Below are 16,782 nucleotides of genomic sequence, written 5' to 3'. Positions count from 1 at the left end.
GAGAGAGAGAGAGAGAGAGAGAGAGAGAGAGAGAGAGAGAGAGAGAGAGAGAGAGAGAGAGAGAGAGAGAGAGAGAGAGAGAGAGAAAGAGAGAGACTATTTGTGTGTCTTATTACATATGTTCTCCGGGGCGAAGCCCGGGTAATCAGCTAGTTAGCAATAACAACAAATTAAATTTTTATTAAATTAGCAAATTAGTAATTAGTTAAAAAAAATTACTATTTACATAAAAATTAATAATATTTAAGTAAAAGTAAATTATACACTTCTTACAAAACTTGAAAAAACACTATCTTTAAAAATACCCGAGAAAAAATGATTAGATATAATCACATATAATTATATAAAATCGACATTAGATATAATTAGATATAAAAAATGAGCTGATAAAATTGTCATATCTAATTATATCTAATGTCGATTTTATATATAATCATATGTGATTATATCTAACATAATAAATATTTTATATATATTAAAAAAGAATTCTGTTAACTTCGATTAAGGAATAAAGCATTGATAAATTTAGTGTATATTTTTTCAAAAGCTAGAATCAAAAGTGAAATGATTTACATATAACTTGGCGCTGCTTGGCGTGAGATACTGCCGTGTCTCTTGATACCATTCTTATACCATTGTTTGTCAAATTTTAAATACGAGAAATAAATCCTATCGGATGCCACCTATCGGATAATCCGAATTTAAGTTTATATATGGTTATATATAATCATATATAATCTACATGGATAAATGCTTAATTCTTATATATATACTTTATATATAAATTATATGAACTTATATATAATCATGTCAAAATGTATGTGAAACTTTTTATATAATATATATATTCGATAGGATTCGTTTCTCGTATTTAAAATTTGACGGACAGTGGTATAAAAACGGTATCAAGAGACACGGCACTATCTCATGTCAAGCAGTGCCAAGTTGTAATATATGGAATAAATTATTTCACTTTTGATTCTATAGCCTTTAAAAAATATACATCTTAATTTATCAATGCTTTATTATCGAAGTTAACAGTTCTTTTCCAATATATATTGACTATATATGGTCATATATGATTATATATGATTATATATAATTATATATGATCATATAGAGACAAAATTCATATATAATTGCATTATATATAATCATATATATTTATATATAATTATATATAATTTTTTTTTCCCGGGCAAGTTCCATACGCACACATGACCTGCAATATTATTTTATAATACTGAATTATATAATATTATGTAACGAATTTTTGAATTTAATATCTATACCCAGCCAGAAATGATTGGTCGAATTGACGTCGATTCAACGTCGATGATACTGGTCGATCGACGGTCGAAATTTGTAGTCGATTCGACCTAAAAATGGGCTTAAATTTCGACTAGTCATCGACAAGTCGATTTGACGTCGATTTGATGTCGATTTGATATTAATACTTGTTATTAATTAAGGGCCACTATTTCCAACGTCTGTTAACTCTAATCGACCGTTAACTTTTCAGAATAGCCAATTGGAGTTCAGAATAGCCAACTTCGATTGCTGGCTATTCTGAAAAGTTAACGATCGGTTATTTAGAGTTAACAGACGTTGAAGTGGTTCTATTATATGCTGTTTATGCAATTTTAGCATAGGTCTGTTAGAGGGATGAACAAGAATATCGGATTAATAGTTGTTAATTAAAGTAAACTTGAGTACAGATCGAAACTAATTAATGCTGTTTATTACTGCGAATATCACAAATTAATATATATATATATATATATATGAAAACTATATGAATATATTTCTTGCCAAATAAACGAAATAAAAGCATTTATGAGGATGGGTTCTCATTAGACTTCTTAGACTTCTCCTCTTTAGACGTCTCCTTAGACTTCTTAATATCGCGTTTCCCATAACTTCCATCCTCTTGTTTTCTATATGGAGCATTCTTTAACCATTGTCCTGCATATGTTGACAAATCCGCCACAGTTACATTAGGTCTCTTGTTATGAATTGCACCTAAAAACGAAATAATATTTTAGGTAAGATTGCTGAACACAAGCAAGAAATGTTTAAGTATCTTACTCCTGTAAAACACATATATACGAATATTCAATATGTACTCACCTATAATCACTTCCCATAATAATAATTTGCAAAAGGGTATCTTTTGGTTGCCATCGCCTCGAAAATTATATTTACACGCAAGAGAATTAGTAATAGCTGCAGCCATAACTGCATATAATACTTCATTATCTTTTACTTTACACTCTTCTTTGGCTTTAACTTTCAGTTGTACAAAATAATGTACCTTAAAGATGAAAGAAAGACATCACTAACTGAGTTCAGTAGAAAAGGCAGCTTAACACATTTTATGCCACGTGGGTCACCAGTGACCCTAAACTTTCGATCTTTCAGGCCGTTATGTAATTATTATAGAACAACTATAATAAACATACTGAGTGGGTCGATCACCGGTGACCCATGCGGCATAGAAGACAAATGACATAAAATTAATTCGGCATGGTGTAAATAAGAGTTTTGTGCTGTTTGGATTATATTTTTAGATTTGAATTGACTACAATTCATAGAATTAATTATTCTTGTAGAGCTAAAAATATAATCCAATCAGCACATAACTCTTATTAAATTGCTTTATCTACTAAAATCAACTACTGTTGAAGTCAAAATTAAAACAAAAAAGCAAAACAAGATAGAAAAATACTTACTAAAATACGGAAATTTTTATTAGTCTTGAGGTATTCCTCAGAAAGTTTCATTTCTTCATCACTTTTTATAGCATATGATGGCATGTTATCAGGATGGGTATGCCTTTCTTCATTCGGAAGGAGAAAACTTGAAAGCTCACACTGAAAGGTTATAATTTTGTCTACTTTCAAATTTATTTCCTGTCTCTCTTCTGCTGCCTTCTCCTCTATTTTTTTGATTTCTTTCAATAAGAGGTGTAGAAGATCTGTAATATTTGATGAAGAAAAAGAATCTGAAGAAAAAGAAAATAGTAAATAATAAACTAAAGTGATAATTGTTGATCTGTTTGCTGTGTTGTTAGTAAAAATATGTTTGAATATTTTGTTCGATCACAAAGTGGGTTTTTTTCAAAGGGTTCTACTTAAATAATAAAGCATAAATAATCACAAATTCTAAATAGATAAAATCAAGAATAAGTTTATATCAAGTATATAAAAATTTTAATAAAATCACTAACAAGGAACATGTCACAATTGTTCGGAACAGATTTAATTCTCCTATAAATATATTAACATAAAATTCAAAACACGTTTTTTATGTCTCTTAGATTTTTATGTTTAACTACATATTTCTAGGAAAATCAAATCAATTTCAAACAGTTGAGACATGTCTTGCCCTTGTAAAATAATGAAAAATAATATACATGTACATATCCTACAAAATAATATAAAAGCTTAAAGATTGTCTTTTTAAACCTAAGGTTAATAATGACATATAGAAAAATTTAAACAATAAGATTTAAGCAGCAAGCATATCAATCAATCGTGACCAAACATTATTAGAAATTCTTGATTGCAAAATGTTTAAATTCGCTTAATGTTTAAGTTTTACTATTTGAATAACTTTTATATGTGCCACGTTTATTGAATATTATTTGAAAAAAAAGAATATAGCCAAATTTTCAGGAAAAAGGAAAATATTAAAAATATTATCTATGTAACAGTAAATCTATTTACAACTAACATGTGTAACTATCATGTCATTATGATTTAAAGTGAAATTTATTTATTAAAGTAAAATAAAAATTAACTTATTTATTAAATTAAAATAAAATTAAAAATTTTATAACAGCACATACTAATCTAGAAAAAGTAAGAAAAACTAATTCTTAACAACTCACCATTGTCACTAGCAGATTTCGTTGGAGACAAAAATAATTCACGTCTATAAAACTTCTTGGAACTTTTATGATTGTTGAACTGTGACAATTGAGATTTAATAGATTTTGTTGAATTTGTAAGCTGATTATTAGACACTGATGATAGCTTAGAGCTACAGGACTTCATAGAACTTTCAGACTGATAGTTAGACATTGATACTTGAGAGTAAGACTTTCCAGGATTTTTCAGTTGACTGTTATTAGAAAATGATATATGAGAGCTAAAAGATTTTCCATAATTTTTTTGTGGAACTATGACAGATCCAACATTATTATCATCTTGCCTCTCAAATGTGACAGTTTCAGAAGATTTGGATAATTGTGATTCAGCATCATTATCTTGCCTCTCAATTACAGTTTCAGAAGATTCGGATAATTGTGATTCAGCATCATTATCTTGCCTCTCAATGACAGTTTCAGAAGATTCGGATAATTGTGATTCATGATCTTCATCAAGGTTTGTTGATATTTTCTTAGAATTTTTATCAGATAATTGTATTTTAGTTACAGGAGAATCTTGTTTAGACTTCTTTAAGTTGAGCTTCTCTAGAGTTTTTTTATTTGAATATTCCCTCTGTTTTAAGTCCAGTGCCATCTTCGATTTAATTTTTTTCAAAAGTTTCTCATCTTCATTAGCTCTATATTTGGTTGAGTTTGATGACATCTCTGACTGAGGTGGACTGAATGGGACTAGAGGTGGAGATTCAACAGTTCTTTCCTTCAAGTTAGAAGATGAACAATCATCTTCATCTTCTGTACTTGAGTTTAGAATAAGCTGTATTTTACGATATTTCTTCTGAGATTCGTTATTAAATGAGAAATTCTCTTTTCTTTTCTTATTCCGACAACCTCTACCCAACGCACGGTCAGATTCATAGGTAGACGTTGCCTCATATCCTTTGGCTGCATTGCGGGCAGATAAAACATCACCTGTGAGATAAATATGTTTCACTAAGATATAATTTATTAACAATAATAAGACAAGAAAAAATGAAATAAAAGAAATTCAAACATACTATATAATTTCTTAACTTGCACGTGCTCTATTTTCCATAATGAATCTGGATTTTTGTCCATTTTTACAGCATTACTAACCATGGATGATTTCGGAGGCCACAATATCATTGACTTTTTATTTATATAATCATTACTGCTATCGAATCCAACTAACCATTTAGTACGTCCTACTCCATATTCAACGTCATCATTTTCATTGTCTTCATTATTCCTCGTGAAGAATTTTCACAACAACAAACTAGAAATACATTATATTATTTTTAGAGTTGTAACTGATAAGTGTAAATATTGTACAAAAACCAAGAAAAATGCAAATATAAAACAAGTTATTACAAAATAAAGAAAAAGAACCAACTATTTATTAAATGCGTTTTAAAACTTAGATATGATTAGTTTGGCTCATAGAATGTTAAAACTAAATTAACTGCATGTCACGGAGAAATTAATCACCTAATAATACAGTATATGGATTAAATTATGACGCAGACAGCATGATATTTCTTAAGTGACAAATAAGCACTACTTATAAAAAGGAATAGTGTGCAGTAATGGTATACACAAAAAGCTTTGTTATCCCTTTCAATTGGGATTAACCAACACTTTGCTGCAATAGACCTAATATTGATCACAGTTTTATTTTGTTCTAGTTCGGACACTTTAAATATTCCCAATTCTGATGAATTAACAGGATAAGTGTAAAAATCTTCTTTGTTGTTAAACATATTTCCCACAATGTACACTTCATTATGTCTATTAATGATATTTTTCAATAAAATTATTTGATTTCTGGTAGTTTTGACACAGTTGTTTGGGCCATTGACGGTTAAAAGAACATCATTTACTATAATGCGACGATATTGTAATCCTTGTAAACCCTCATCTGGATCAACATGACTCTTCAAAAGTGAAATTTTATTGCTTGCAGATTGCAAATACACCGCTTTCTTTCCTTTCTGCATCTCACGCTTTGCTATTGTTCCAAAGGTCTATAACCAGATCGCAGTGCTTCTTTGATAGATTTCAATTTATTCTCAAATTGGAAAGCACTAAAGGAATCTAAAGTACCATGAGTAGCGCATTCATCCGCAAGATGACACAGAGAGTGGACATTATATACAACAAACTTGTCTCCAAATACTGTTGCAGCATATTCAATAAATGTTCTTAGCACTTTGTTGGCAAAATTATTTATAGTCTGATGAAGAAGACTGGCTAAAATATAAATGCCACAATGGAGAAGCAAGTAATGTTTGTATAGATTGTTAGGAATTTCTTTAAACACCCATATACCATCATACATGCATAAGCGTCTGAATTCTGTAGCCTTGAAGAAGTTTAATTCTTCTAAACTTCTGGGGGGACGATTGAAATCTTGTGGACATGAACTTTTAATCTGCTTAAGAGTAGTACAAATTTTTTGGAAAACAGTTAAATGAAGTTTCCAAGGTCCTGGCCAATAAATCCAAGCTTCCAATAACCTTTTAAAAACTCCTTCGTGTACTAGGTGCATAGAATCTAATCGAAACTGGGACACAAGTCCAGCTTGTAATCTCAACAATGGTGAAACTCCTCTATGATGATATGGTTGCTCCTGATTTTTAAATGATTCATCAGTGCGCAAAGGTGCATTAAGATCAAGGTAAACAGTTCTGTTATTTGCTCTAATTCCCCATACAGTACATTTTTCGCAGGATGCATAACCACAGTGTCCTATGCAACGTTTAACAAGAGACCTGGCAGGTGCATCGAAAATATAATGCCTGATGGAAAAAGGATATGTTCTATCATCCCGTAGATAACCATTATTAAGAAGTCCATCTGCTTCATTGATAAAATCAAATAAAAACTTCTCAACATCGTCTGGATCGTGTTTTCCAAAATGAATACCAATAATAAATGGCTCATTTTTAGTACCTACAAGTTTGCCAAGTATAGGCCAAAACTTCTTTTTAGACTTTCTAAATAAAGGCAAACCATCAACATTGATGTCAATTTGAATTTCATTATTTACTCTCAAATACTCATCTAGTAAATAACAGTCTAGATTTTTTTTGATACCCCTGTACCAAAAATAATTTTCATCAAAGTTATCAATAGTAACGTTGGGATTACCCAATAGAGTTTTATAACTTCTTGGCAAACTAGGAAATCCACGAGACAGCCTCTGAAGTAAATCATCTAATTTTGACATTGAAAGAACACCAGGTGCTCTTGCCCATTCTTTAAGTGTTCTAAGAATAAATTTTTCTTTTGTAACATCATTACCAAACTGTAGCGCTCTCTCATTTTCTCCACCTGTACTTTCGCTATCATTTTCATTTCCAGATTCCCTACCAAGTCTTTCATCCTCAGTTTCAAAATGAGCTTCTCCTTCACTATTACTAATGCTGTCATCCTCTATTTCAAAATGAGCTTCTCCTTCACTATCACTATTGCTGTCTACTTCGTTTAAATAAAACTGTGGAACATCCACTTGAGCAACAAGCTCATTACTGTTATTTGCTCCATTTAGTTGAGCATGTAGACTGTTCCTCAAATCAAAAAAATCATCATCCTCATCAGAGGATAGAATAAGAATATTGATATCAGCAAGTGAAGACGAGCTACTACTATTGTCATTGTTGCTATTTCTTCTTGACATAACTTTGGACATAATTTTAGATCTCATTAATTGTTCTTCTTCTTCCTGTCTAAATCTTTTGGTTATTAATCGCTCCGCTCTTCTTTTAAAATTCCGTTTACCTGACAAAGCAATCTAAACCAAACAACAAACGAAAAGAAATGTATATATATAATCATTTCATTACTACAATAATGAAATATTCATAACAAAACATGTGATAACGCAAAGAAATGTATCACAGAATTGAAATAAATTAAACATAATAAAACATAATAAAAGTAAACCACAAATCACTGTGGCTATATCAAATAATATGCCTTCATTCAGAGATAATAATAAACAGTCTGTCACGATGAAAAATCAATCAAGCATTTACGAAAAATGATTAAAATTGTATTGTACATCTCAAAAGCATCAAACTATTAAAATACTTCAGCACTTATGATCTTTATAACGAACAAATAAACAAGTCCTTGCGTATATGGATTTCTGATCTTAACCCTCAATTAGCACACCTCGGTTGGGCCACCTCAAATGCCACACTAGTGCGATTTGAGATTTTGACAACTTTTAACTGTCGTATCTCAGTCATTTTTAATAAAATTTATGTAAAATTTCCCTGGCAATCGAGTAGTGCACTTTATTTTAGGAAAAAGAAATGATTTTTATATGAAAAATTGAAATATATAAAGTACTAAACGAAAAAAAAGTGGTGCGAATTAGCACATGTATGCTAATTGAGGGTTAACGAATATATTGTAAATACAATAATAGAACTACAATATAGCAATTTAAATAAAAATAATCAAAACGTTCATTATCAAAACGCAAATGAAAAAAGCTAAAAGAGAAAAATCCAACACAAACAATTAAGATTTATATATATCTGAAATAAAAACCATCATATAATGAATTTCGTCTCAATTACAATATAATCATACATATGGTTATATAATCATATAGATACAGATAAAATTTATATATAACTGCTTCATATATATCATCATTTTATATAATTATAACTTATTCTTCTCGGATAAACAAACCTAACCTTTAATTTATCCATTTTATATAATAATTTTAATAGCCTTCCTATTTTACATAAATCGTAAACTTATGGAAAAATATATTTAAAATCTATGTGCGATACATGAAATAATAGAAAAAAATTTAGAATATCTTTTCAAGTATAACAATTTAGCATTTTTAACTTGAATCATATATAAACACACATTGTTAACAGTAATTAAGAATTCAGATCCATTAATTTGGATATTGCAATCAAATCTCAAAGCACATTAAAAAAGGTATTGCAATGGATGAAAGTTGAGAGAGAGAGAGAGGGGGGGGGGAGAGAGAGAGAGAGAGAGAGAGAGAGAGAGAGAGAGAGAGAGAGAGAGAGAGAGAGAGAGAGAGAGAGAGAGAGAGAGAGAGAGAGAGAGAGAGAGAGAGAGAGAGAGAGAGAGAGAGAGAGAGGAGATACTTACGGATTTCTGATTACTATTCGCCATGATTATATTATATAATAATACATCTGATGTATATTAATCTTCTCGCTTCTTCAGCCCGCATAAGGGCCGGGAACGTCTCTCGGTCACAAAACACAAGACCTCTCAGCCCCACAAACTTCCACAAGCAGATTATTAGGGATATATGCTGAGTAAACAATAACTGGACCGTTTTCCTCCTTTATGATCCACAGAATTTTGTAATAAGTATATTGTGGAGAGTCAATTAGAGACGGAATATTGTTAACACAAACCTGTATTGCACTACACCGTTACAAGCGCGACCTTGCTTCTTCTTCCGCCATATTCTCTACTCTCCTCCTTCCGCTCGTCGCTCGCTGCGACTTTCGATATATCGATACGATACTTCTCGCTCGACTCTCTTTCGACTTACAACAATATATAGTTCCTTAATTATGATGAGTCACAAGTCTTTCGAATTAATCGAAAGACAATAGAAATCTTATAAAAATATTAGCAATTGCTCAATTAACATAAAAACAATTTTTATAATAAGGTCGAAAATGACAAAAATATCGACCAGTCATCGACATCGACTAGTCATCGACCAGTCATCGACATTATACTGCATATGACACCTCCGCCACAGTTACGTACATTATATGTCACTTATAACAATATTTGCAATTTGCAATTAACATAAAAACATCTTTATAATGAGGTCGAAAATGACAAAAATATCGACTAGTCATCGACATCGACCATTCATCGACGCATCGACGTCGAATCGACGTCGATTTGACCAATCATTTCTGGCTGGGATAATATATATAAAACAATTCAAATAAATTTTTAAATTTAGGATTAAATATCTGCAGCATATATGATGACTTGCGAATCTATATCTATACAGATATAGTGCTATATCTGGTTGTACATAGGACAAGATTAGTCACATTAATATATCTGGCTATATATGACTTCATATATAGTTGTATATAATGCTATATCTAGTTATATGTAGGGTGCACTACTCATATATCATTATATCTGGCTTCACATACATTTATATACTATTAGATATGGTGCTATATCTGGTTGTATCCAGATAGCAAAATGTTAACAGAATGCGCGCAGATTGGCAGCAAATTTGATCAAAATCCCACACCAAAACCATAGCCATCTGTGTCCGCATCAAGCTCGTGTTCTGTCGACAGAGCCTGGCTGACAGGCAATGTAAGCAGATTGCCAACAGAAACCGCGCAGAGCCTGCATACATAACCTGGCAGCAGATTGGCAGCAAAAACCGAGCAGAGCCTGCGCGCTCGACCTGAGAACAGATTGGCAGCAAAAACCGAGCAGACTTTGTCCATACCCATACAGCACCCAGATAGCCAAACCTGAGCAGCAGATTCCAAGCAGAGTCTGCATTAAATTTTTGGTATCAGGAAGGCAACAAATTGCACGCGGAAACTGCTCTATCAGACGATGTTGTCAAACTGTAGCCAGAAATGCGACAGAGCCTGCTGACAGGCAATGTGAGCAGATTAGCAGCAGAAACCGCGCAGAGCCTGCACACATACTTGGCAGCAGATTGACAACAAAGATCGAGCAGAGCCTGCGCGCATGACTTGAAAACAGAGTTGCAGCAAAAACCGAACAGATTCTTAATTAAGAAAGATGCATGGTAGCGCATCTTTCCGTGATAGTTTGCAACGACGCCACTAAGCGGCGCATAATGGTAAGACTAACTCGTAAGTAAATTTCAGTTGAGGGCTAATATAAGCAGGGTTCCTGCGAAGCAAAATTATAACATCCGCGAGACATATCTTTGTCAGCAATACAACGCAAGGCTCAACCAAAATTGCTGCAATGATATAGATATGCAAAATAATATTTTCTAAAGTAAGATGTAAAGTATATTGTGTGTAATGTATATTTTTCAAATATTAAAAAAATCTTTCAAACGTGAAACAATTATTGCTGATTGGGTTAAACATATTTTATTTTTCGAAGCAATATTTCTGATAGAAAAATTTTACAAATATTATTGTATATATTTATTTGCAATCTTTTAAAAATATTTTCGAAAATATTTTTCTGACATAATCTGGCGGACATAGAAAGATTTAAAAAATATTTTTGTAAATTATTTTAATCTATACCTAAAAAATATTTAAAAAATATTTAAAAAATATTTTGTGCCCAAATAGCAAAATGTTAGCAGAATGCGCGCAGATTGGCAGCAAATTTGATCAAAATCCCACACCAAAACCATAGCCATCTGTGTCCGCATTAAGCTCGTGTTCTGTCGACAGAGCCTGGCTGACAGGCAATGTAAGCAGATTGCCAACAGAAACCGCGCAGAGCCTGCATACATAACCTGGCAGCAGATTGGCAGCAAAAACCGAGCAGAGCCTGCGCGCTTGACCTGAGAACAGATTGGCAGCAAAAACCGAGCAGACTTTGTCCATACCCATACAGCACAAAATATTTTTTAAATACCTCGATAACCAAGCGTGCTAGCACGACAGCGCACGCCGTGCTCAGCACGTTATGCCAACATTATGCTGTCAGTGTGTCAGTTTTAAACGATAAAGCAGACAGCGCTAGCACGGTGCTATCACGGTAAGTATTTTTATCAATTAGCGTTCTGCAAGCACAATGCAAGTACGAGTTGTCGTGCGAATGATACGTGCAATCCAACGCATCTCGCATCCGAGGAGACTTCGAATACTGCTTTTTGTAACAAGGTTTCCTTTTTTACTCCAATTTTAACTGAAAAGGGCAGTTATTTTACTTATATTATATAAAACTAATATAACTTTTGTATTATATCTCATATATTTTAAAATAATCACTGCATGCAGTTGTACAAATTTCACATAACCTCAACACACAAGTTTGATTATCATTTTCTTTATAATGAATATTCCTTGAATTTTGTATCTTCAATTTAGTGTTTTTTAATTCGCAGTAAAATGTATAAATTACAGAAAATACGCTCTCGTAAAATTATTCATAATGTTTCAACTGAATATAGACAGAAGTTAACTCGTGCAGTTCTCGTTTCACGTAAAGAAATGATAAATACTGCTCAAATGCCTTCAAAATCTAATGAAAAAGAGCATGTTCTTGAAGTAAATGATTCGACCAGTTCATCTGCTATGCAGGAACTTCAAAACATAGAGTGTTTTGATGATATAGAGTACGATAATTTGAGTCTCAATATACTTTCGATTTGGCAAATAAATCTGAAGAAATTGAAAATTCTTTGGTATCTGTAAAGAAAAACAATTTCGAAGAACAGCTTGCGTCTGTCTTTTTGAAAACAAATATTAATCATGTCCAAGCAAAGGAGATTTTGAAATTGCTTTGAACTCATTCTTGTTTTTCAAACCTTCACAGCGATCCAAGAACGATTCTGAATACTCCTCGTACGTCATGTCGTATTGATGATATTGCTGGAGGACAATATCTCCATTTAGGTTTCAAAGAAGGTGTCAAATCTATTCTTCAAATTACTCCTTTGAATATGATCCCTAATAATTTAGAAATTGATTTTCACATAGATGGTGCTTCTTTAGATAGTGCAAGCAATATTCAGTTATATCCAATACAAATTAGAATTGCTAATATTTTTCAAAGCAAGCCAGAAATCGTAGGGGTTTGGAAAGGATCTTCGAAGCCTACAAGTGCTACAGAATTTCTAAAGCCATTTGTCGATGATGTGCTACAAGTTAAAAACAATAATGGGATTATTTTTAATGGGAAAAAACTGACTTTTGAGCTCCGTTGCTTTATTGCAGATGCAGTAGCACGTGCTTTTGTATTAGGCCATCAGGGTCATAAGTCTCGAGTTCCATGTTCCAAATGTTGGCTTGTAGGAACTAGTGTTCGTCAAGGTGTTATGGTGTTTAGTGGTGTTGATCATAGATTGCGAACAAACGAAGAATATGTTATGTGTTTAGATGGAGAACATCATACTGAAGGTGAATCTAGCATTGCACGTCTTTCTATAGGTTTAGTGACTCAATGTATTTTCGATTATATGCATTTATCTTGCATTGGTGTTATGGAAAAAATATTTTTAGCTATCGTTGATGGAAAATATGCTTCTTCTGCAAAACTATCACCTACTTCAATAAAAACTCTTTCTGCTAGATTAGAGATTGCCAAGAAATTTTGTCCAAAAGAGTTTGCTAGAAAGCCGATTAATGCAACAAAGCATCGTTCTTTCAAAGCTACAGAACATCGTCAGATTTTGCTGTATAGTGGTCCTGTTATTTTTTGCGGACTCATGAATGAAGCCATGTATTTGCACTTACGTATTTTTCACAGGAATATTCCTACATTTATAGTGTTTCGTAACTTTATGATTGAAGTGGTGAATTTATGGTATAAGTGGATCTAGTTGCGTGTAATTATAGTTTTATAACAACTATTTCATGCAGTGTTATGACTATCAAGAAGATATCATTATAAGATTTTTGAACACTAAAGATGTACCTGTTATAGACAAGTACAGTTAATAAGGAAGCATCAGGATCAGGAGGTCGTCACTGTCCACTGGATCATCGAAGTCAAGCGACTCGGACGCGGTACTGTACTAGGATGGGTGACCGCCTTGAGAGAGCAGCTATACGCACATGGCATATATGTAACGAAACAGTTAAAAAAGTTTTTTTTTATCTTAGATAAAGAAAAAGAACATTTTTTTATAAACGTTTATCAAGTAGACATTTTAATTTCATAAAAAACATTTCTAGAAACCGGTATGTCGTACATTGGACCTATTTTTGCCGTCAATAAAACGTCAGAAAATGACGTCGTTGTGGATGTGACTTAGGACCGTGAAAAATACGTCATTTTTACGTTAAACCTTAGGAATAAATGACGTAACATGCGTCATAAAATGACGTAAGAATCACGTCATTATGACGACTGTCTGCTACCTGGGATATAATCATATATAATTATATCTGGTATATATATAATTATATATAATTATATATGTTTTTATATGGGGTCATATCTAATTATACATGGCCACATGTGCAATCAGTGGTTTTACATACAACCAGATATAGCACCATATCTACTTGTATATAAATGTATATAATTTTATGTGAAGCCAGATATAATGATATGTGAGTAGTGCACTCTACATATAATTAGATATAGTATTATATACAACTATATATGCAGTCATATATAGCCAGATATATTAATGTGACTAATCTGGCGCTATATACAACCAGATATAGCACCATATCTAATCGTATATAAATGTATGTGAAGCCAGATATGATGATATGTGAGTACTGCACCCGACATATAACTAGATATAGTATTATATACAACTATATATGCAGTCATATATAGCCGGATATATTAATGTGACTAATCTTGTCCTATGTACAACCAGATATAGCACCATATCTAATCGTATATAAATGTATGTGAAGCCAGATAAAATGATATATGAGTAGTGCACCCTACATGTAACTAGATATAGCATTATATACAACTATATATGCAGTCATATATAGCCAGATATATTAATGTGACTAATTTGGCGCTACCCAGATAGCCAAACCTGAGCAGCCCTTACGGAAAGAAACTACAGCCAGTAAATATTACACTTGTGTAGTTACTACAGGACCACCTGTAGTTATCACAGAAAGGAACACAATAATCTGTAGTTATTACACGCTGTAATTACTTAGTGCGTGAAATCCCTGTAATATGGAATACACGTCTAATCATGAAGGGTGACATCCACTACACGTGTAATCCACTATGTAATATACTACACGTGTGGTAAGTGACTTGTGTAGTAGACTACACGTGTAATCCATTATATGTGTAATATACTACACGTGTGGTAAGTGACTTGTGTAGTAGACTACACATGTAATCTACAAAATGTGTAATACACTACTACACATGTGTATTAAACGTAATGCTACCAGTAATCCATAAAATTTGAAATAGCGAGTCTTATCATATATGGAGGGGTAAAAACCACAGTGGTGTAAGTCAAATTTTTAAAAATATTTTCTCGTGTGCATAGATGCAATTTATATATTGTACAGATTGCATCTATGCACACGAGGAAATATTTTTAAAAATTTGAGTTACACCACTGTGGTTTTTACCCCTCCACCTCCATATATAGTATACTTTTACTTCAATGCAGCTGTATATATATAAATTATTTTTATAAATATTGTTTGAAATTTATTAGATTTAATGTATCACTTTTTAACCACATTTTATTATTTTTTAATTTCATATTTTATAAGTAATTTCATAATGAGCCGGCACTGGTTTCTGACATTCACTCGACTTTAAGAAATATTATATCATATATCCAATTTAAAATTTTATTACTCTTTTTAAACTGAATTTATTTCTTAAGATGATTTTTGAAAAATTATATATTTGTGCTGGTTATGACATATGTAGACTATATAACACTTACATCAAATTAAGAAGTAGTCTACCACGTAAGGCAGTTGGCTCACGATCCAGAGGTCCCGAGGTCCCGAGTTCGAATCCCACCAAGGTAAGTGTGTTTTTCAAATACAAGAACATATTTATAATCATAGACTGCATCTTAAGAAACAAATTTAGTTATAAAAAAGTAATAAAACTAAGAAAAAAATAATTTTTTTTATGCCGGGTGAATATCGCAAATCAGTGTCCTCTAGTATTAAGAGGACTGCAATCTTGTAGTCCTGTAATCCTGTAATATTTTCCTGTAATCCGAGCGTATAGTACGAAAATATTACAGTATATTACAATACTTCAGTCTGTAATTTTGTGTAATACTTTTATGTAGTTCCTGTAATATAATTTTCTGTAATCCGCTGTAGTTTCTTTCCGTAAGGGAGCAGATTCCAAGCAGAGTCTGCATTAAATTTTTGGTATCAGGAAGGCAACAAATTGCACGCGGAAACTGCTCTATCAGACGATGTTGTCAAACTGTAGCCAGAAATGCGACAGAGCCTGCTGACAGGCAATGTGAGCAGATTAGCAGCAGAAACCGCGCAGAGCCTGCACACATCCCAGGTAGCAAGGTGACGTTAATATGACGTCAATAATTCGTCATTTTTTGGGTACGACGTCATTTTACCAACTTAAGACGTATAAATGTCGTGACTTTTTTGACGAAATAATAACTAATCGTAGAATGACCTCATTATAACGTACCATTGACGTCATTTGTATAACCATAAAAACACTTCGACAATTTAACCAAACTATAACGTCCAAGTAACGTTAGATTAGTGCCCATTTAATGACGTTAGTTATTTATCCATTGTACGACGTATCTGAGACGTCAGAATTTCGACCAATAAAAGACGTTAGTTAAATCGCTTTAATACGACGTTCCTGGTTCGTCATATTATAGACCAATAAATGATGTTAGTTAACTGACGTTAATACGACGTACCTGAGACGTCAGACTTTAGACTAATAAAAGATGTTAATTAACTGACGTTAACACGACGTACCTGAGACGTCAGACTTTAGACTAATAAAAAATGTTAGTTAACTGACTTTAACACGACATACCTGCCCAGGTAGCAAGGTGACGTCTATTTAACGTCATTTTTTGGTCATGTTCTGACGATTGCGACGTTATGAAATGACGTCAAAGTGCCGTAAAAATGACGTACTTTTGTCTCATCTCCGTGACGTCATATATTGACGTCACTAATACGTAATTAATG

At 32.4% G+C, this 16,782-nt stretch overlaps 2 protein-coding genes across 3 annotated transcripts; both read right to left on the bottom strand.

The window, feature by feature from the left end:
* Positions 1-1,713: 1,713 nt before the first annotated feature.
* LOC139786219 (uncharacterized) lies at positions 1,714-5,916 on the bottom strand. 2 transcript variants are annotated; one of them, XM_071725377.1, is made up of 5 exons: positions 4,948-5,916; positions 3,893-4,861; positions 2,733-3,004; positions 2,131-2,314; positions 1,714-2,022 (listed from the first exon to the last, which is right to left on the bottom strand). In XM_071725377.1, exons 1-5 carry the CDS (start codon positions 5,054-5,056, stop codon positions 1,835-1,837), a joined length of 1,722 nt encoding a protein of 573 aa, XP_071581478.1. In that variant the 5' UTR covers positions 5,057-5,916; the 3' UTR covers positions 1,714-1,834. The 2 variants fall into 2 exon arrangements, with proteins under 2 accessions (XP_071581478.1, XP_071581479.1); XM_071725378.1 differs by having other exon boundaries at positions 2,733-2,977.
* Positions 5,917-5,918: 2 nt separating this feature from the next.
* LOC139786221 (uncharacterized) lies at positions 5,919-9,398 on the bottom strand. The gene is made up of 3 exons (XM_071725379.1): positions 9,334-9,398; positions 9,059-9,258; positions 5,919-7,703 (listed from the first exon to the last, which is right to left on the bottom strand). Exons 2-3 carry the CDS (start codon positions 9,080-9,082, stop codon positions 5,919-5,921), a joined length of 1,809 nt encoding a protein of 602 aa, XP_071581480.1. The 5' UTR covers positions 9,083-9,258; positions 9,334-9,398.
* Positions 9,399-16,782: the final 7,384 nt, after the last annotated feature.

The sequence above is a fragment of the Temnothorax nylanderi genome, unplaced genomic scaffold, assembly GCF_030848795.1.
Source record: "Temnothorax nylanderi isolate EJ_2023f unplaced genomic scaffold, tnyl_v1.0 TNYL_tig0986_pilon, whole genome shotgun sequence".
In the NCBI taxonomy this organism is placed as follows: domain Eukaryota; kingdom Metazoa; phylum Arthropoda; class Insecta; order Hymenoptera; family Formicidae; genus Temnothorax; species Temnothorax nylanderi.
The sequence above is the reverse complement of the archived record's forward strand: the minus strand, read 5'-3'. Positions and strand labels throughout refer to the sequence as shown.